General features: G+C 43.5%; 1 protein-coding gene across 2 annotated transcripts; it reads left to right on the top strand.

Moving 5' to 3' along the window:
- The first annotated feature begins 1392 nt into the window (after positions 1–1392).
- lhx6b (LIM homeobox 6b) lies at positions 1393–13282 on the top strand. Of its 2 annotated transcripts, none has more exons than XM_083645123.1 (9): positions 1393–1452; positions 2079–2209; positions 2765–2902; positions 3406–3527; positions 5542–5759; positions 6706–6806; positions 7479–7574; positions 10584–10755; positions 11835–13282. In XM_083645123.1, the coding sequence occupies exons 2-9, from the start codon at positions 2207–2209 to the stop codon at positions 11915–11917; spliced, it is 933 nt and encodes a 310-aa protein (XP_083501249.1). In that variant the 5' UTR covers positions 1393–1452; positions 2079–2206; the 3' UTR covers positions 11918–13282. The 2 variants fall into 2 exon arrangements, with proteins under 2 accessions (XP_083501249.1, XP_083501248.1); XM_083645122.1 differs by having other exon boundaries at positions 5539–5759.
- Positions 13283–22360: the final 9078 nt, after the last annotated feature.

The following is a 22360-nucleotide window of genomic DNA, read 5'->3' as shown; positions in this document are numbered from 1 at the left end:
TTAAAGTGATCGATAATAATTTAAGTGTCATTGATTTCATGGAAACCTTTACTTTAAGTCATCTTATTCCAAGTGCTGGGAGCCTGCGGTGATTATAGGGAATGGAAATCTGAAGCTCTGCCTTGGTTTCAGGCAGCTGTAAAGGAGTCTTATAATTGGAATCCAAATGTTCCTTTTGTAGGCCTACTCAAAGACACAGGTTACATTTTATTTTGTCAGAGCATAAAGCTCCAACCAACGCATCAAAACTGGATTTGGTCTTGATGGGCTCCCCTCATTAACCAATCACTAAAATCCTTCTAAACAGATAATTGCACAGAATTTCAACTGACACACCCACACACTGCGAAGCCTCCACTGAGCAGTTTAGTCTCATTTGTAATGTTGACGGTCAATCAGGGCCTGATATTGTGACTGTTCCGCTGCCTGTAAGGACTTCATGTCGGTTCATATTATGTCAGATTTACCGTAAATACAGTAGCCTACGAGCCACCAGCTGCCCAAAACTTCCCTTCAGCCTCGTGGTGATGGTGGGGCATGTGGGGATTCGGGGCGTCACAAAGCAGAAGTGTCACTGCACAGGCAGGAAACATGGGGGTGAATCCACCTAAGTCAGCAGTTGAAGATAGAAATCAAAATTTCATTATATGTTAAACCCATGTATATAATCCATAATTAGACATGAGTTTGGATGTGGCTGTTCCAATGAGTTCAACATGAAAATGTTTCCTAGTAGCAACAAATTAATCCAATAAACACCCTTTTAAATAAACTAGGCTATTCTTGTTGTTTTTGCAAAATATCATGCAGAATAGACTACTTTTCGTATCCTGAGCCACAGACAATATCATGAAAACTGAATATGAAAAGTGGAGATAAGATAAGAGAAAAGCCTATGATGGATAATAAGTCTGCAGCATGGCAACATTGTTCCATCTGCTCTTGCTTCTGCACCTCGCATGCACACACGCACGCACACGCGCACATACGCACGCACACGCACGATAATTTGCATGATTAATTATATTTATGCCATAAATATCATCTTCATAGTAGGCCTACAACTCTTTCTATTCTGCAAATTAAAAAAAAAAGTCTCATCTTGATTCAGAGGGCAGCATTATGCAGCATCACATCCTCTCAGAGACTCGGACTGAACGGGGTGTAAACTTTCATTCGAGGCGGGGAGAAGGAACGCGGACCTAGTGGCAGCCAGTCGGTGCGCTGGTTCGATTCCCACAAACCGAGTTGATGAAGTTGGATTATGCGTTGAAGAAAGAGGCAACAACAACAACAACAACAAGAATTTATTTCACGCGGGGGAAACGCACAGCCATTTCAATCATGTTCAACGGGATTATCTGGACTTTCTGCGGTTGCCTGTGATGTTCTGGAAAAATGAAAATTCCGCAGAGGGGGAAACTTTTATTGGACCATGTTTTCGTTAAGAAGGTATACGCTTCGGGGATGTAAAATGTCGTTTAGCACACATTTTCTTTGATTTCCATATAGGCCCGCTCGGTAGGATTTTGCTTCCAATATTTATGACCGGTAATTAACATTTTCTCGCATTCCTGCTAATTTCGTTGAAATTAAGGACAACACACGGACTCCGAATTGCCACCCAAACGCAGATTTTTTGGCATCTTATGAATACAGCTGCAATCACCCAAGGGAGCCTCAAGTGCTTAAATGGGTCTATCATGAGAGAGAGACAATCAAGGTCCTTTATGTTTCAAGATCAGCTGCAACTTCTGCACATTGTCCGTTATGAATAGACCGATATCTCCAATTGAGCCTCTTCACTTTGGAGATTTTTCGATTTTCGATTATACGGCTATTGAAATTAGAATGCGCTGTTTTTTGCTTGGTGGCTCGGTTTTTCTTGATTGACAGATGAAATTGACACTCGGGTTGCCTCTTATCCACGAAGCATTTCAAGCCATCACTAATTGCAGATCCCATCCTTTCTTTTCACTGCGTTTGATTGCATGGGAATAGCCTCCTATTGCGCACAAGAGGAATAATCGATCTTTTTTTTCTCTTATAATTGCATCAAATTTGTCTTTTGTTGCCAGGGTTTAAATGCAGGAGAAACTGTTATCCGTTGTTTTGGACCGGATATAGTGTGGGTTGGTGCAGAGATGCGTAATGCGCAGAGCAGGCTCCATCTTCTCTCCAAATAGGCAGCGTTCAAGACCCGAAAATGGTGAGTCACAAACATCTGGAAGACTTTGGTTTGCAGCCTTATTATTTATTTGTCTTTCTCCCTGTTTCGTTCATTTCTTGATCTCTTATCAAAGTTTAAGGGTAACCTATAGCCTAGATGACTGTGTTAGTGTGCCATTTAGCCCATGCTTTTTTTCCTTTCATAAATAGTCTTCTTAGTGTTACCGTCTATTTTTATAGCCTACTTCTATGTAACTCAAGTAACTCTGGCTATGGGATGTGGAGTGGTTAGGAATGTAGGCTATAGGAGGGTGAACCATCAAAACTCAGTTTTATTTGATTTGATATAGTTTAGCCTATTGGATCATGGCATTCAGATAATTATATCAAAGTATCAAACTGATGTAGATTGTATTGGATCGGGTGCTATAAAGGGGAAACAAATTAAAGCTTTTCTCTAGGCTAATATATTTTTGTTTATGGTTATCTGGATCTTTGTTAGGCCTATAAGTTTACACAGATAGCCTATTTGTCAGTAGGATAGCTCTAAACTTAAAAAGTAGCCTAATCAAAACATTCAAATTCTCTCCTCCAGTCTAAATCGGAGGTGAAGAAGGAGTCCGAGGAGTGCAGTCCGTCGGAGGCCGCCTGTCTCTGCTCTCCTCCGGTGGCCTCCGCCAAGAACCAATGCGCCAGCTGTGGCATGGAGATCCACGACCGATACCTGCTGAAGGTGAGAAATAATGACTGCATGGGGGGAAAATAACGGCTAAGTGTCAAAGAAGGGTAAAATTTTTACTAAAACAATTTCGGCTTATAATCTTTTCACGTGCATGGCTTTATGCATTTCGATTTTTTTTGACAATCTAATAAACGTTAGCTTTATCCGAGTCTTTAAATCTTATTTTTTGTGAAGAAAATAGACGAACGAGGGTGACGTTTTCACCTAGGCTATTTAATTAATCTGCAAGATAGTGACATATTTTGATAGGCTACAATATCTATCTAATTCTCTTTTAGACGTTTCTTATATTTCGTGAAAAACAAGTGAAACTCTGAAGGCAGATTTTTCTTATTTTTATTTGGGAAAACAAAATTTTAAATCCTAAATGACGGACTTCATTAGCTATATGATATAACCGGCATTTTTGCAGAGTAGGCCTATCAATGCATTAATGGCCTTTATAACGTCAAACCTGTGTCCTATAAGACAAGTGATTCCTCCGGCGCTTCCAGGTGAACAACCTGAACTGGCACCTGGGCTGTTTGGAGTGTTCAGTGTGCAGAGCGTCACTGCGCCAGCACAACAGCTGCTACGTCAAAAACAAAGAAATCTACTGCAAACTGGATTACTTCAGGTAAGATACGGTTATAGTTATTTCATTTTTGCCATGCCTTGTTCAGTTGCTTTTAACTATACTTTAAAAATCGACCCTTCAAAAACGTTTAAGCATTATAGGCCTCAAGGTCATCAGTCAATGTCAAAGATGATCTATTCTGCCAAATGTGCAGGCTTCCATTTTGTCAACTACAAATAAGCCTATAGGCTAATTATCCTTTTAACAGAATAGGCTATACGATTTAATAGAATTTTTATATTTTATATGTTCTAACCATATAATTTTGTAAAAATTCTATATTTGATCCTTTTGGAACAAAACAAATAGTCGCGTTAGGCCTATATGGCTCATCATGTAGCCTAGACCTAATTGATATGGCTATATGAAATAATTTGTATGATTTCACCTGAAAATAGTAGGAATAATAATTTTATTTCAATTGGTATGACCATGGTTAAATGCTTAATTAAGCCATAAAGCCCGATTTTCAGTTACTTTAGGCCTGCAGCGTGTATCAATAAATTGCAGACACACGTGCATGTAAATCAACTGTTATGTTTCGATTTCATTTCATTTAACTGTAAATGCTTTTAATTGCATTTGCTAATATTTAAAACGGGTTAAAGATGGAAGAGCAGATGATCAGACTGAAACACATCAACAAATGATGACGGCAACCTGTAAAAGACAGATGCTGGAGACAAAGAACATATGGCTTTATACCCCCTAATTATTATAGGGACTATACTGCACTCGTTTAACCTGGCCTATATGTTTTCTTTTTTCTTTTCTTTTTAATCTCGCATCACAATAATATTCCTCCGGTAATTATGTAAAAAGTTGTAGCTTGATGCGATATTGAGATCCTTCTTGTTAAATTCGTAAAATAGCCTATCTGAAGACGTGTTGAGAGAGAGAGGGAGAGAGAGAGAGAGAGAGAGAGAGAGAGAAAGAGAGAGAGATAATCGTTATGAGCGGGGAAATGTCACAACTAATTGCGTCGCCGTTGCGAGGCAGCACGATGATAGCCTAGGTGTTTATCATTATCATCAGTCATTAATAGCCTATGCCTTTGGGCGCTATCGTTTTTATCGCACTTTACAATAACGTTATTAACATGCATGCCCCCCCCCCCCCAATATTATTTTGTCAATGTGATCGATTATTGGAAATAAACTATCTTTAACAAGACGGAAAACATGTTAAAGGGACAATCCCTTTGGCCAAGGGCCAGCGTGCACTCCTTACTTAACCCGCGTTGAAGCAGCCTTAATAGACTACCTCCCAAGGACCGATGTTTAGTGGGGGAATCGAACCCGGGTCTGATTCACCATAACACCAAAGTCGAACACGCTAACCAGTCGGCCAAGGGGACAATCCCTCCTGAACAGGGTGCTGAATGCTCTTTGTTATTTTCAGTGTTTTTGCTTGATCTTTTCCCTCCTAATAAAAATCTGTAGATGAGATCTATAATTTATGCTAAATTATGATAAGTGCCACACCCATTTGCCCATGATTTGGCTTCTCAATTTGGGTGGGTGGGTGGGTGGGGGGGGGGGGGGGGGGGGGTGGGAGTGTAGACACGATTTCCCCAACTTAAAAAAAATAAGGATCCACACTTGTTCTTGGCTAATTGCATTTAGACCACATGCTGTCCATCCACGAGACCTTCAGCAGAGTATCAAGACCTTCAGACCTTCACTGATCAAAATCTCAGTGTTCACTTGAACTAAGAGAGCAAGAATCAATAATAGTATTTCTATATAAGTTCACAGCACCCATCAAGTTAATTGCATTTTCAAATAGTTTTGAACAGTTGTCCAACAAATCATGGACAAAATACTCCAATTAACACTCTTGCCTATACTCTAAATATCTGTCACTGAAAAATCAACACTTATTAACATCAGCAAATTTGCTGTGTACATGGCACACAATGGAGAGGGCAATTATGCTATGAAAATCTACTCAGCAGATTGATTGAATTCCAACCAACCTTAACCTCCCTGTTTGATTCTATACCTCACAGTAGGTTTGGCACCAAGTGCGCGCAGTGCGGGCGTCAGGTGTACGCCAGTGACTGGGTGCGTCGGGCCCGGGGCAGCGTGTACCACCTGGCCTGCTTCGCCTGCTGGTCCTGTAAGAGGCAGCTGAGCACCGGGGAGGAGTTTGGGCTGGTGGAGGGCAGAGTGCTGTGCCGCAGCCACTATGACGTCATGCTGGACAACCTCCGCCGGGCAGCCGAGAACGGTACAGAACCGCTCACAAGATGCTGCGTCCAAATGATATTCTGAAGCTCTCTGATGATATTCTATAATATTCTGGTGACCCTGCAGTGAGACAGAGATGTATGTGTTAGAGCAGTGGTTCTCAGAGTGGGGTCCCGGGGGGAAGGGTCCTTGAGGGGGCCCCGCAGCAAAAAATGGGAATCATTATTTTCACTAGTAGGCCTATACCTCCCTCCATAATAAGTAACACAATGACAGAAGAATGTATGGCTATTTTGTCATGCATTTAATACACTTTCTGTAATAAAACATCTAAAAGCAAAAATCGTATCAAATGGAGGTCCCTGGTTTAATTTGTGTCAGGGGACCTTGAGATGAAAAGTTTTGAGAAAAAACACTGAGAATAAAATATCCACACAAGAATAAAAGCTACAGAGATGTAGAAAGGATTTTCTGGAAAAGAATAGCTCACCCTAAAAAACTAAAAAACACACACAATTTGAAACTCCATTGAAGTTGGTGGGACCATCAAACACAGAGCAACTGTTTAAGTCAACAGTGCCATCTTTTTCACAGCTTGGAAAAAAAGCATAAAACCTGGGAAGCAGCTTGTGCAGTAAACTGCGAGTGCTTCGCCAAACGATTGCACTGTGCACTATAATAGCCAAACGATCACAGAATATTGTCAATGAGGAAAATATAGGAGATAACAGGCATACGTTTTTGGACCCACAGATTATGCTGCACGAGGTGTCTTGGAGAAATATGATGGATATTTCATGCTTTTATTTTGGAGCTGTAAAAAGATGGAGGAAGGCTGAGCTGGAACACCGCTGTGTGCTTGGTGGTGTTTCGACTGACATGGGTCTGAGTAGATAATGAGTGCCTTCTCCTTTCTGGGGGTGAAGTAAAGGACTCCCTTTAGCTTCAGACAAGAGCAAACTCACTCCCAACGTGCTTCCTTACAGGCACAGGACTGACTCTGGAGGGGGCGTTGCCCTCGGATCAGGACTGCCAACCCAAACCAGCCAAGAGGGCGCGGACTTCCTTCACTGCAGAGCAACTGCAGGTAGGTTCTGACTCAGAGTTTTCTCTTTCTGGATCCCCCCCCCCCTCCGTTTTCTCTCCAATTGTATACTTGGCCAAATCCAGTCGTGGCTCCATCCCCTCTGCCGATCTGGGGAGAGTTATTCTTCCTCCGATCCGATACATGTGCAAGTCGCCAGCAGCTTCTTTTCACCTGACAGCAAGGAGTTTCACCGGCAGCGTGTGGGAGGATCATGCTATTCCCCCCAGTTCCCCCTCTCCCCGAACAGGCGCCCCCGACTGACCAGAGGAGGCACTGCAGCGACCAGGACGCATACCCTTAATCCGGCTTCCACACACAGACACACACACTAATGAGGGTTTCAAACTTCCATGATTGGGATTTGGAAACCCTCGTTAGTGTTTTGCTTGCACCTGTGTTTATTCTGCCTTTTCGACACAAAATGGCCCCCGTGAAAAGGGTCTATCGTGCCTGTATGGATGCCCGACCAAGAATCTTAAAACAGCCAGACTGTCTCTGGTGCATTCGCAGAGAGCTCGCTGGGGCTCGAACCTGCGACCGTCATGTTGGTAAGCAGGGAATCTACCGCTGCACTACCCAGAAACTCGTTTGTATTTGTGTGCGAGTGCAGTTTTGTGTTTTCAAACGATCTGTGTATGATGGTTGGTGTCTGACTGCAGTTTCTCCTTGCAGGTGATGCAGGGCCAGTTTGCCCAGGACAACAACCCCGACGCCCAGACTCTACAGAAACTGGCAGAAATGACAGGACTAAGCAGACGAGTCATACAAGTAAGCAGTGATACAACATAACACATTATGGAGCCATTTGACAGAGTAGACCAGGGATACTCAACAAGCTTTACCCGGGGGCCACTTTCGTGAAATGATAGGAGGCCAGGGGCCACTTAATAAACAATCACTATACATTTTCTACATTGTAGGTTTTTGGGGTGTCAGCCGGAGTTTAATAATAATAATAATAATGATTGGATTTATATAGCGCCTTTCCAAGGCTCAAAGCACTTACACAGAATCATTATTCGTTCACACCATTCGTACCGGTGGTTCAGAAGCGTGGCAGCCACACATTGGTGCTCAACGGTCCCTCCGAACCACCATCATCATTCATGTCTACATTCATACCAATCATACCATTCATGTCTTACATTCATACCAATCAAGGAGGGTAAAGTGTCTTGCCCAGGGACACAACGATTAACAGCTGGGAGGGAGCGGGGATCGAACCGCCAACCCTTGCGTCGTCATTGGACGACCCGCTCTACCTCCTGAGCTAAAGCCGCCCTCAGTTTAGTCTGACAATGTTGTGCACACCGGATAGTTAGTTCGGTTAAGTACATACATACGTACCTGGGTAGCGAGCAGACGGCGGTATTTCACGAGTTAGCAGCTAAATCATAGATTATTGAAAGATATTCCATATTCCAGACTGAAATGCTATAACAGAAGTGGAGTATTGGCCAGAATGACATGAACATTTGGACACTATTCAGCGGGTATCTTGCATGTTGCGTTTTTTTTTTTTTTTTTTTTTTGCAATTCCATCGTGGGCCGCATGTGGCCCGTGTGCCGCAAGTTGAGTATCACTGGAGTAGACTAAACAGTACTATTTATTTAGTACTGTCAAGATTTTTTACGGAATATATCTTTAATTTGTATTTCGAATGCATAGCCTACATTATGTATTTGTGAAGGCAATGATACCAATGTTTTTGGAATGAAGTTGCTGACAGCCTATATTTTGTGGTTATATTCAATAGCTTTGAATGTGACCATTTGTGCACACACAAAAATCCCCACCTCCAAAGAATTTCCAGCGGAGTTGGATGGAAAGGCCTCTGAAGCAACATTTGTAGACACATCATGTGACACTAAAGCTCTCCGCTGAAGCCCTTTTTCGATGGGTTAGCTGCAGCTCCAGAAGCTCCTCCCACACCACAATGGAATTTCACTGGTCAGCGAAATCAAACAATTATACCAGAAACACATCCACCAGCTGTGTTTAGGGGGAAACACCACCATGCTATCAGAGGAGAACAACATCATAGGCAGACCCACCCTAAGCCAATTTCTTTACAACCTCCCGTTTACCTCCTGTGACGTCTGCTTCCTGTGTGTTCACATTATCGGTGACGTCTGCTTCCTGTGTGTTCACATTATCTGTGACGTCTGCTTCCTGTGTGTTCACATTATCTGTGACGTCTGCTTCCTGTGTGTTCACATTATCTGTGACGTCTGCTTCCTGTGTGTTCACATTACAGTATCTGTGACGTCTGCTTCCTGTGTTCACATTACAGTATCTGTGATGTCTGCTTCCTGTGTGTTCACATTATCTGTGACGTCTGCTTTCTGTGTGTTCACATTATCTGTGACGTCTGCTTTCTGTGTGTTCATATTATCTGTGACGTCTGCTTCCTGTGTTCACATTACAGTATCTGTGACGTCTGCTTCCTGTGTTCACATTACATTATCTGTGACGTCTGCTTCCTGTATGTTCACATTATCTGTGACGTCTGCTTTCTGTGTGTTCATATTATCTGTGACGTCTGCTTCCTGTGTTCACATTACAGTATCTGTGACGTCTGCTTCCTGTGTGTTCACATTATCTGTGACGCCTGCTTCCTGTGTGTTCACAGTATCTGTGACGTCTGCTTCCTGTGTGTTCACATTATCTGTGACGCCTGCTTCCTGTGTGTTCACATTATCTGTGACGCCTGCTTCCTGTGTGTTCACAGTATCTGTGACGTCTGCTTCCTGTGTTCACATTACAGTATCTGTGATGTCTGCTTCCTGTGTGTTCACATTATCTGTGACGTCTGCTTCCTGTGTGTTCACATTATCTGTGACGTCTGCTTTCTGTGTGTTCATATTATCTGTGACGTCTGCTTCCTGTGTTCACATTACAGTATCTGTGACGTCTGCTTCCTGTGTGTTCACATTATCTGTGACGCCTGCTTCCTGTGTGTTCACAGTATCTGTGACGTCTGCTTCCTGTGTGTTCACAGTATCTGTGACGTCTGCTTCCTGTGTGTTCACAGTATCTGTGACGTCTGCTTCCTGTGTGTTCACATTACAGTATCTGTGACGTCTGCTTCCTGTGTGTTCACAGTATCTGTGACGTCTGCTTCCTGTGTGTTCACATTATCTGTGACGCCTGCTTCCTGTGTTCACATTACAGTATCTGTGACGTCTGCTTCCTGTGTTCACATTACAGTATCTGTGACGTCTGCTTCCTGTGTTCACATTACAGTATCTGTGACGTCTGCTTCCTCTGTGTTCATATCTGTGACGTCTGCTTCCTGTGTGTTCACATTATCTGTGACGTCTGCTTCCTGTGTGTTCACATTATCTGTGACGTTTGCTTCCTGTGTGTTCAGAGTATCTGTGACGTCTGCTTCCTGTGTTCACATTACAGTATCTGTGACGTCTGCTTCCTGTGTGTTCACATTACAGTATCTGTGACGTCTGCTTCCTGTGTGTTCACATTATCTGTGACGTTTGCTTCCTGTGTGTTCACATTATCTGTGACGTCTGCTTCCTGTGTGTTCACATTATCTGTGACGTCTGCTTCCTGTGTGTTCACATTATCTGTGACGTCTGCTTCCTGTGTGTTCACATTACAGTATCTGTGACGTCTGCTTCCTGTGTGTTCACAGTATCTGTGATGTCTGCTTCCTGTGTGTTCACATTACAGTATCTGTGACGTCTGCTTCCTGTTCACAGTATCTTTGACGTCTGCTTCCTGTGTGTTCACATTACAGTATCTGTGACGTCTCCCAGGTTTGGTTTCAGAACTGTCGAGCGCGACACAAAAAGCACCCACCTCAGAACGGCTACTCCCAGAGTGCACCACTGTCCAGAATGCCCCCGTCACTGCCGGAGGACCTCCACTACTCGCCGTTCAGCAGCCCCGACCGACCGCACCTGCTGGCCCTGCACCCGTACCTGGACGGTGAGTGTCAGCCCCATCAGCCTGCCTGTGTCCATGCCATTTTACACACAAGGAAACAACTTTTAAATCAATCTTGTATCATTTTTTTAGTAGTAGCTTACAAGGAGTCATGAAAAAGGAGAATGGATGCTTCCAATACTTTCAGAAACTACCTCACAAGAGGTCTTTTTCATCAGGTAGGTCTTCATCTAGATAACTGTTGAAGACCTGCACTGCACCTATTTTGTGTGAAGCATTTTGGAGTGCCTCTGTGCTGTACAAATTGCCTTGCCTTGAAACAGTTTCCGAAATATGTGGGAACATTGCAAGCGGTGTGCAACGTTCTCCTTCATCATGCAAAATATTTGATCCTCAATTGGATTATCTCTTCTGTTTTCTTCTCTTCTAAAGTACATTTTGGGGCATTTTTGCCATTATTTGACAGTAGAAAGTAGAGAGAGACGGGAAGAACTGGGAGAGAGAGGAGATGACATGTCACAAAGGTCCTGGGTGGGATTCAAACCCGCAACGTTGTGGTTAAATAGTGTGTGTGTGTGTGTGTGTGTGTGTGTGTGCGTGTGTGCGTGTGCATGCGTGCGTGCCCCTGGGTGTCTTTTTACGCATGTTGGATCCTCTAAAACAGTGGTTAAAAAAACTAGGGCCTGGGGACCCCCAGGGGTCTTTGAGGGCATTCTAGGGGGTCCCCAGCAAAAAGGGGAATCATTTATTTGCACTATAATTCCATCCATTAGTAACACAATGACAAAATGTATGACTATTTTGGTCATGGGTTTCATGCACTTTCTGTAATAAAACATCTAGAAGCAAAAATCGTATCAGACGGGCGACCCTGGCCTGGGACAAAATCTTATCAAATGGGGGTTTGTGGTCTAATTTTTGTCAGTTTAGGGTTATCCTTGATGTGAAAAGCTTGAGAAGCACTGCTCTAAAAAAAACTCTCAAGAGAGCCTATGTGGCTTTGGGTTTAAGGCTTAAATGATGGCTTCCTCCCTCAACGAGAGGGTTTGGTGCATGGAATCAAAATCAGTGCTAGAGTGACTACTAAAACTCACATCATCTGTCTTATCTTCTGCACGCAGCTCATCCCTTCTCAGTTCTGGCTGCCCCGAGCCATTTGGCCCATCCGTCCCTCTCCTTACCACAGCTCCCCATCAGCCGCTGACCTCCTGGGTCTCCTTACCACAGCTCCCCATCAGCCGCTGACCTCCTGGGTCTCCTTACCACAGCTCCCCATCAGCCGCTGACCTCCTGGGTCTGGTTTTACTCGTGGCTGCGCTCATATTGGGACAGATCCTCGGGACATGCCGGCAGTAATCATATTGGGACAGATCCTCGGGACATGCCGGCAGTAATCATATTGGGACAGATCCTCGGGACATGCCGGCAGTAATCATATTGGGACAGATCCTCGGGACATGCCGGCAGTAATCATATTGGGACAGATCCTCGGGACATGCCAGCAGTAACAGATCCTCGGGACATGCCGGCAGTAATCATATTGGGACAGATCCTCGGGACATGCCGGCAGTAATCATATTGGGACAGATCCTCGGGACATGCCGGCAGTAATCATATTGGGACAGATCCTCGGGACATGCCAGCAGTAACAGATCATCGGGACATGCCGGCAGTAATCATATTGGGACAGATCCTCGGGACATGCCGGCAGTAATCAGATCCTCGGGACATGCTGGCAGTAATCAGATCCTCGGGACATGCCGGCAGTAATCCGCTCTGTATGGGAGTGTAACCCTCGGATGGGACCTCGGCGATCTGCGCTCAAACACTTGGATTCATAACACAAGCAGAGCTTGTGTTTTGAAGACACCGGACCAGGGTGATTTAGAGAAATGTCCCATGGGAGCTATTTGTGGATAAGGATGAGAAGAAGACCACTCATTGTTTTTTTCCTTTTTTAATGGGACCCAAAACATTTCATCGTCTGGACCCCCCCCTCCCCCCCCCTTTGTTTACCCACATAAGGTATTTTAATGCCTCCAATATGAGCTTTCATAAAGAGGGGAATGTTGTAGCAGTATTTAAACATGGACTTTTTTCTTGGTCTGTTTTGGTGATGAGCACATTTGCAGCTTTGCTGTTGTTTGTTGTTGTTGTTGTATTGTTGTCAGAAAATGGAAACTCCGTTATTTATTCAGAACTAGACTTCACAAAAAGCACTTTTAAATGTGTCTTGAAATGGAATAATTCAGTGATTGTACTGTACATTGTAAATACGGCTATTGTTTAATAAAAATGTATCAGAATGGTTATGAACTCAATTTTAGCATTGAAATAATTTGGGATAAGAGTGAATCAGTTTATTGTTGAAATGTTTTAGAGGGGAGTCAGGCTAAAAGTTTTGTCGTGCAGGGAGAAAGGGAGCGAGCATCATTTGGAGAGAGTGTGTGTGTGTGTGTGTGTGTGTGTGTGTGTGTGTGTGTGTGTGTGTGTGTGTGTGTGTGTGTGTGTGTGTGTGTGCGTGTGCGTGCGTTATTTATATTAGTGTGTGTGTGTGTGTGTGTGTGTGTGTGTGTGTGTGTGTGTGCGTTATTTAGATTAGCACTTTATTTTTACACTCACAGCTGGTGAATCTATAGGTCAGCAGTCAGAGGCCAAGTAGGTATACCTCTGATAACCTGTTATAAAGAGCAATGTTCACAATAAACCTACAGGTTGTGTCCAGCTTACTTTCTCTGCGGAACATGATCATTCCAGCAGCGAAAGCAATTAAAATCATTTTCCATCCATGTCTGGCTATTGATCTGGAAGTTCGTTGTCTTTTTTTAAGCCTTTAAGCGCAGATGATCTATAGTTGTTACATTGATGGCACTCAAGCTGCTGTCATGGCGGTGAAGGGAAGAATGAAGTCAAAGGGATGATTTTGATTAGAGAATCTCTGCATTGTTGTCGATTGTCTAACACAGTGGTTCCCAACGTGGGGGTCAGGACCCCCACAAGGGCTCATTGGATTAATCAAAGGGGTCGTGAGATGATAAGAGTCAACAACATTTTGAATGCGCAAAATTCAGATTTCTTTTTTAAAGCTTTGTTCTCATTTTTGCTTTATCTCATGGACTTCAGTATTTTACCTGCTCAAGCAAGGCTAGTCAATTAGTTGATTTGTCGATCAGCAGAAGATTAATCAGCAAATATTTTGCTATTAATATTATGAATAATAATAATAATAATAATAATAATAATAATAATAATAATAATAATAATAATAATAATAATAATAATAATAATAATAATAATAATAATTGTTTTAGTCATCTTTTAAGCAAGAATGTAAAAATAAAGATGATGTATTGCTTTCTGTGTCCAACATGATGATAAACTGAAATATCTTTATGGAACATGTTGTTACTTAATATCTTTGGGTTTTGGACTGTTGGTCAGACGAAACTGGATGTCACCTTGGACTGTGGGGAACTTGAACAGATATTTTTCACTATACTTTCTGAAATTTTATAGACAAAAAAATTAACCAATGAACCAAGACAATTATCAGTAACTTAACTGGTAGACAATGCAACATGTCACGAGGGGTCCCTAGACTTTACTTTATTTTAAGGGGTCACAGACCAAAACGCTTGGGAACCACAGACTGGTCTTGGATCATCAATGCAGTTTACCGCAGACGTAACTTCTCCGTGTGCCACTCCCATTCACTCACGTCACACTCTCATTCCCGTTCACATTCGCAACAGAGCAACTTACGAAACGAGGGCAGCGGGGCACGTTTTGGCAAAACAGCAAAAGTGCGCAGATAAACCAACTCAGAACGCGTTGACGTTTTATTTTTTTCAACCACTATGTTGTAAGATTTAAAATACTCCTGCACTCCCTGCTTTCCAGCCAAAACGACCTCTACTGTGTACACACATCAGGGAGAAATTATTACTAAATCTATCATGATCAAGCTGCTTTGTGAGTCGAAAGGCACGGTCCTATATAGGCTGGTCTCAGGCCAGTGTTTGTTGCTTTGCCAAAAGACATTAAAATAAGAGCGGCTAGCTAGAGGAATCCTCCAAATAGTCATGTGTTTAGGATTTAGACTTTGAGCTTGCTGGTTACAGTACCGGTAGGTCTTTTTTTTCTTCTTACAATAAGTATGATTTGTTTTGAATGGGTTTCACAGGCCCTCTGGGATTGAAGCTTGTTTGTTCCATGAAGACCAAGTCAACCTTCATTGCAAGTGAAGATGTGGAGAGACTGGGTTTAGAGCAGGGGTGGGTAACGTTTTGTTTCTCCAGAGGGCCATACTGACATACATACAAGTAAGCGAAGGGCCACACATTGGAGATTATACCTGCCAACACTCCTGATTTCTGCGGGAGTCTCCCTTTAACCCTCTCTCTCTCTCGTTGTGATTGGTAATTTCTTGTTAATCTCCCGATATAATAGTGATACAAATCCAATGGCTGTAGCAGATGAGATTTATTAACATAAGTCTGCCTTTTATTGAGTTTTTGGGGGTTGTTAATGTTTTGTTTTTCTTTGAGGACCTTGGGGCCCGGATTGAGATGGTCCAGGGGCCAGGTCCGGCCCTACCGGGGCCGCATTTTGCCCATGTATGGTTTAGAGAGTTAGAGAGTTTAGAGGGTTAGACTATAGAGCAGGGCAGGGGTGGTCAATTTTTTCTTCCAGAGGGCCATACTGATTTAAATCAAGTAAGCGAAGGGCCACACATTGGAGATCCCAACACTCCTGATTTTTCCAGGAGGCTCCCTATTTTTAACCCTCTCACCCGTTGTGATTGGAAATACAAAGCCAATGGTTGTAGCAGATGAGAGTTATTAAAATAATTCTGCATTTTATTGAGTTTTTGGGAGTTGTTTTGTTTTTCTTTGAAGACGTTGGGGGCCGGATTGAGATGGTCCAGGGGCCGGGGCCGACCCCAGGGCCGCATTTTGCCCATGTATGCTAGAGTGGGGCTAGAGAGTGGGGTTAGACTACAGAGTGGGTTTAGAGAGTGGGGTTAGACTAGAGAGTGGGGTTAGAGAGTGGGGTTAGACTAGAGGGTGGGGTTAGACTAGAGCGTTAGACTAGAGAGTGGGGTTAGATTAGACAGAGAGGGTGGGATTAGAGTTGGAGTCAAACAGTTTTCCGGTGACAGCAGGCTGCTGGAGAGGAGCAGGAATGTCTGAGACATGGCTGTTTGACCCGTTGGACACTGCCTTCACACACACACGCACATGCACACACACACACACACACACACACACACACACACACACACACACACACACACACACACACACACACACACACACACACACACACACACACACACACACACACACACACACACACACAGTGTATACAGTACACTGTGTAGGCCTACAGCAACTGCTGCAGATAAAAAGAGACAATGGTTCCCTTATACTGCACAAAGATTTAATTAAAGATGCCCAAGCTTTGACTGGGCCAGGTGTGTGTCTTTGTCTGTCTACTGTCTTTGTGTACATGCATTTAGCTGTCTTGTGTGTGTGTGTGTGTGTGTGTGTGTGTGTGTGTGTGTTCTGTGAGAAAGAGTTAGGCCTGTGTGTGTGTGTGTGTGTCCCTGTCTTCATATCTTTTTGTGTGCATGTATCTTTGTCTCCGAGTGTGTGTTACATGTAGTGTGTGTGTGTGTGGGGGGGGGGGGGGGGAGAGGAGAACACCACTACTTTCATAGCGACCAGTAATGGACCAGGGTCACCTGACCCATGTCCAACCCTTCTTTTGTCAATTCACAGCCAAGTCAGTCAACACAGGTTCATCGTGGTCCTGACTATTCACATAGGAGCTGGGTCACAACAACCTGGGAGAGATGCATCATTCATTTGCATAGACAATTAGCATAACAAATAGCAACCCGAGTGGTGCCATTCATTCACACTGAAACGAACCCTTGTCTGACCCTGGTCCAAACCACCTCTCGAGGTGGGTCGCCAACCCGGGTCAGGCAACCCGGGTTAACCCTTTCATACCCCCAAATCAACCTGGGACTAACCCTGGTTGGACCCTGGCGTGAAAGGGGTAAGATGGATAAATAGCACAAGCAAGAGGGGGAAAGTATATTTTTTCATTTGGGAGGTGAACTATCCCTTTAGTTTAAGGTGATCTACTTTGTGTTTTTTCTTATCTCCTGGTAACCCCATTATGTTCCTGTGATATTCCTATAGAGACTAGTTTTACTGTGATATATCATATCCCCCTTTTTTTTATTCTTTGATTGCTAGTTATTTTTCTTAAAAATGTAATAGGCCTATATATTAGGCCTATCATGCTCATGTCATCATTAGATAGGATAGCCTACTCTGTGTGGCATAGCCTACATTCCTTCAGTCAGATAATATCCTCAAGTGAAGCAAGGACAAACTTAGAGAGAGAGAGAGAGAGAGAGAGAGAGAGAGAGAGAGAGAGAGAGAGAGAGAGAGAGAGAGAAGACTCATATCTGAAACTAAACTTGAGGAGGAAGAGGAGGGGGTTGAGGAGGATGAAGGTGGCTCGCGTTGCAGGTTTGTGTTGACTGTTGTGCAGCAGAGGAGAGCGCTCATCAGTAATGTGAATGTACAGAGACGAGGGGCACTGCAGTGTATCTGCTCATTAGTCGGGGCGACGCTGTAATTCAGCCAGCGAGCGGCTCTGCAATCAGGGGCCTATTCATTAGCATGCGGGGCCCGCTTTCATCTGCAACCACTTGAGGCTGCCAATCACCGCGGCGGACGCATGGCATTATGACAAAACCAGGCCGCTTAAATGCGGGGAGATGCTCGAGCAGGGAGAGAGAGCGACGTGCCTAAACGCTGCCTTCAAGCGTTCATATCGCAGAGAGACGTTCATCGGGAGGAAATCTGCGTTTTACGGTGTTGTGTTGGCAGGTGGCCCGAAATGTGTCAGCTTGATAAGCATCAGCCAGCTCAGGAAGACAGCTTTTCTTCTCAGGTTTCACACAGTGTCTTTGTTGCATGGCTTTTCCCTGCCTGGGGTTTGATTGATTGAAAGTTAGATTTACAACATTGTTAGAATTAACACAATTTGATGTAAAGGTGTTGGCGACGTATACTGTAGGCCTATAGCTTCATAGCCTACCATAACAGGCGAAGTATGATACTGTAACGAAGTGGGTATTCGTCCAAGGAACTGGAGACTTGAAGTTGGTACAGGCTTTTTATTCTTGTCTTCACAATACACGCTCCTAGCAGCTAGCTTCGCTGCTAGCTCTAAACCACCCGGTCAGCTCGCCCACCCTGGCCTGACTGGCCTCCGCCCCGGCCGCTGGTCACATATATCCCCTTCCCCCTAGGAACACACCCCCACATATCAGTTCCTAGCCAAGCACGGAAACACCCCAATACACGTAATTACCCGATACGCTACAATACTTATGTTATGTCTTGCTTGAGGTCCGTAGTTGTTTGGTATTCTGTTACCCTGCTAGTCGGGCGCTTCTCGCTCATACAGACTACTAGAGCATGCCATTAGCGCCCGGGGACCCACGACGCATTTCCAATCAAACCGCTGCGCCGCTCTCGCGTCTAGGTCTTAAAACCAACCCTTACCTGAGCCAGAAACTTGAAGTGAAGGCGCTATCCGATGTCCAACATCCTCTTCTTTTAAATAAATATAGTTGCCGCTTCCAAATTGTTGCATAAAATCCACTTTTCTGTCTTTGAAAAACCAAAAATAATTCATCTGGAGCAACCCGGAAGTAGGACTCACTGTTTACTCACTGTTTACTCACTAATGCCCCCCACACTTCCGAAATGGTATTGCAACTACATTTCTGCGTTTGGGCCAAGCAAGTTGCAATACCATTCCGGAAGTGTGGGGGGCATTAGTGAGTAAACAGTGAGTCGGGTTGCTCTAGTCTAGATGAATGATTTTGGGTTTTTCAAAGACAGAAAAGTGGATTTTATGGAAATGCGTCGTGGGTCCCCGGGCGCTAATGCTCAGTATGAGCGAGAAGCGCAGGTAAGGTATTCTGATGCCTTACCTCCAGGGGCGTATGCAGAAATTGAATTATAGGTGGGCCTGGATCAAATTGGGTGGGCCTGGATAGGAAGGGGTGCAGATGCCCGGCCGAAGTTATTTTACTAAAAATAATGCATTTGACCATCATTTCAAGTAGAATGATACCACCCAAGCAAGAATATTTCAAGTGTTTCAAGTGCTTTACTGAAATATTTGGACCATATAATGATAATACAATTATCTCAACCTTAAAAGGTTACATATAGGTGCCAAATGTTGCATACATGAATGCTTATACTTGTGTGTATACTGTTACTTTATACAGAAATTAGAACCACTGATCCATATACTGCTGTGAGTTTAAAAAATAACAACACTGAGGCTGCTTCAAGTTTGAACAAGACGCCCTCTGGTTTATTTATCCACAGAGAGAACAAAATTCCTAGATGTCATGAAGTTGTCATGCATTAGACTCTGGAGATGATGTGCCCTGCGTTTTTACAAAAGTAACAAAACCATTGGCTAGCAATGCAGCAGCAAGTTTGCCTCTAGAAAACAACCAATTTAAAAAAAAAAAAATTTTTTTGGGTGGGCCAGGGCAGAAGTGGGTGGGCCTGTGCCTACCCAGGCCCACCCGTAGATACGCCCCTGCTTACCTCAGGGGTTTCCACACTTTTTTGAATGGGGGCCAGATTAGATGTGAAAATACCTGGGGGCCGCAGCTGCTTCTCACATCATATGGGTTAAAAAAAGAAATCACATACAATACAATTGTACTCCTGTTTACCATCTGAAAACAAGTTCTGCCTGCGTAGTTTCTACTTGGTGCTTGTCTACAAATTGTATGATAGTGATGTCATCATTAGGTGAACGGGGGGAAAAACACAAAGTGAACTTGCTTCATTAACCAATACTGTGTGGAGGGCCACATTATAGTAGGCTATATTTTGAGAGACAAGACGTGGGCCGCTTAAAATCGGTCTGAGGGCCGCAATTGGCCCCCGGGCCGGACTTTGGACATGCCTGCTAAGGTGACTATTGGACAAGAGAAAAGCCAGCACTCCAAATGTCTTTTTTGTTGATTTATTTCCTCCTCAATACACCTGGGCAGCAGCAACGAACGTTTCAGTCAGAGACCTTCCTCAGCGCTGAGGAAGGTCTCTGACTGAAACGTTCGTTGCTGCTGCCCAGGTGTATTGAGGAGGAAATAAATCAACAAAAAAGACATTTGGAGTGCTGGCTTTTCTCTTGTCCAATATTCGTGCTTGCCTTGCACCCAGTGAGTTTTTAATATTTTTTGAGTGTGCTTGCAACCTGACTTTCTACTTTGCTAAGGTGACTATCTCATGTTTGAGAACCACAGACACGCTCAGTACCCTATGAGTATTTTAGGAATATTACAGTGATTTTTTTTCATCAGGAAATGAATAGGCTTAAATTTTGACATCTTTTCTTGGGCACTCAAGCAGGTTCTCAAGCAAACAGTTGTGCCATTCGGCTGCAAAATGCAGGGAACGTGTTCCTCCGCTGACAGCTTGTGATTTTTGGCAACACAATATAACCTCGCATTTAAAATATAACTCGCAATGTGTTGTCATTCATCAGCAGTTTTGTGACACGAGGCAGAGGAAAACTGGCCATTTGAGGAGCTTTTCACAGACCTCCTTACTGCTGCACCACCACGTCAACAAACAACAGAGCCTGGGTGAACTCATGACTCAACGTTTTTAAGGTGGGACTTCTTTTATTTAGGCAAAGCTGACCACAATGAATTGACTTTGTGGCTTTAGGGTGTTTTGTTTAAATGTGGATATTGCACAGGCCTACCATTTAACCCCAACCATAAAAGCTGTACACAACTCGATGGGAGTATCAAGTTTCCAAACAAAGGACAAAAATTAAAATGAATTTATTTGACTCTGGACCGTGGGCCAGTAAGTGTAGTGCGCTAGAGAAATGCTGAGAAATAAACGGGGAAAGCTTTTCATGTGTCAACTTTGACCCTTACAGTAGCACACGAGCGCAGCTAGGAGGAGATCAGAGCTGATGAAATAGCTGAAACACATGATTCACTTTGCCCAGGCTGACGGCCAACCGCTCACCATGCAAAAATAAACACGTCCGCACAGCGGGTTCCCCAAAATGTGTTTATCTTGGGCGGACGACAACGGCTTTAGAAATATTACAGCACTTCAGTTTGATTTATAATACGCTGCTGGAACCAGATCCAAATCAAAATGTCTGAAGCATCTCGAACGCAGCATTGTCTGTCTGCTGTGTGGAGGTGATCAATGTTTTGGGGGAAATAGGGAAGTATTTCTGACTGGAAACAATGTATCTATAGCCAAGCTTGGCTGGCAAGGTTGCAACATCAACCACTTAGAGACAAGAACATTGGTCAGGTGACCTAGGTCCTGATCGGCCCAAAATATTTTCAAAATGGCCCAGCTGCTACTAATAAGCAGCTAGGAAATAATAGCTGTGATTCTGTTTTTTAAATATAATCTAGCCAGAGTGATACACAAGGCTATAATACACATTATGACATTCCAGTGGATAAACTTGATTAAATGATTAAATTATTACATTTTCAAGAGAAAAGAAGAGGTTAGGATTACAGGGATGGCTTCAGCAGTATGTTATTTGATCCACTTTCACTCATACTGTCAAATCTGTCAGTTGCCATTGCCCATTGCTCAGTTGTTCATACTCATTGCTCGTTACTCTGTAATTGTTGCTCCATATTTACCATAAGAATTTGCCTGTGTGGGCATCCGGGTAGTGCAGCTACCAAGATAGATAGATACCAACACGAGGGTTGCAGGTTCGAGCCTCCTTCATTTGAAGGGAGGTATAGCCTTCACAAGCATTCACAACTATAGCCTACACGGCACCTGATATAAACATATATAACCAGTCATAAATGTTTGTTCCACCTGGTCATAAATAAAGGGTTATTAGGTCACTGTTCTGTTCTATTATACAGAAATAAACACATTACATACATTATTAAGTGTTGGAGCCAATATGGGAGCTAATCTGTATTGTATGTAATGTATTACCTCTTTATGCCCACAAGGTGATGCTGCATCCACATAGCTAATACTGATTGTTAAATTCAGGGTTGCAAGCTGTTTAAAGTGACCTCCTGTCCCTTTAGGCACATGATGTCACCATTGCCTGTCCTACTTTTTTATTTTATGCGTGCCCAAGAGGAATCATTTTGAAAAGAAAAGCAGTTTTGTTATATTTATATACATATATAATGACATGTTTTCTACATTTTATATACGACTCTCTGTATACCCAACATTTGAAAATTGTCTGCTGTCTGGTTGGAAGAATGGATGAAGACTTCTATCATGTTAACCACTTTATCCACATTACAAGCAGTGTGATAGTATCTTTCCACACTGCGAAGAGGCCACTAACCACCTTGCAACCCTGAAATTAAATACGCCTTGTTTGCGTCTAGTAGTCTAAATTTGATCACTTAGGTCTGAGATGCTTGGAGGGCCTCTCTTCTCTCTTTCTTTGTGTGCGTGCGTGCGTTCGTGCGTGCGTGCGTGAGTGTGTTCGTGCACACGCGCGGCGGTACTAAACCAGGTCAGTGTCACTGTCTGACTTCCCGAGAAGAAGAACG

Source organism: Poromitra crassiceps (assembly GCF_964638095.1).
Source record: "Poromitra crassiceps genome assembly, chromosome: 10".
NCBI classification, from domain to species: Eukaryota; Metazoa; Chordata; class Actinopteri; order Beryciformes; family Melamphaidae; genus Poromitra; species Poromitra crassiceps.
Note: the sequence above shows the minus strand (reverse complement) of the source record. Positions and strands in the feature narration are given on the sequence as shown.

Excerpts from the sequence above, each read along its gene's own strand:
- lhx6b (XM_083645122.1), top strand. Across the intron at positions 2,903-3,405 it reads ACGACCGATACCTGCTGAAG|GTGAACAACCTGAACTGGCA; the intron begins GTGAGAAATAAT and ends CGGCGCTTCCAG. Across the intron at positions 10,756-11,834 it reads CCTGCACCCGTACCTGGACG|CTCATCCCTTCTCAGTTCTG; the intron begins GTGAGTGTCAGC and ends TTCTGCACGCAG.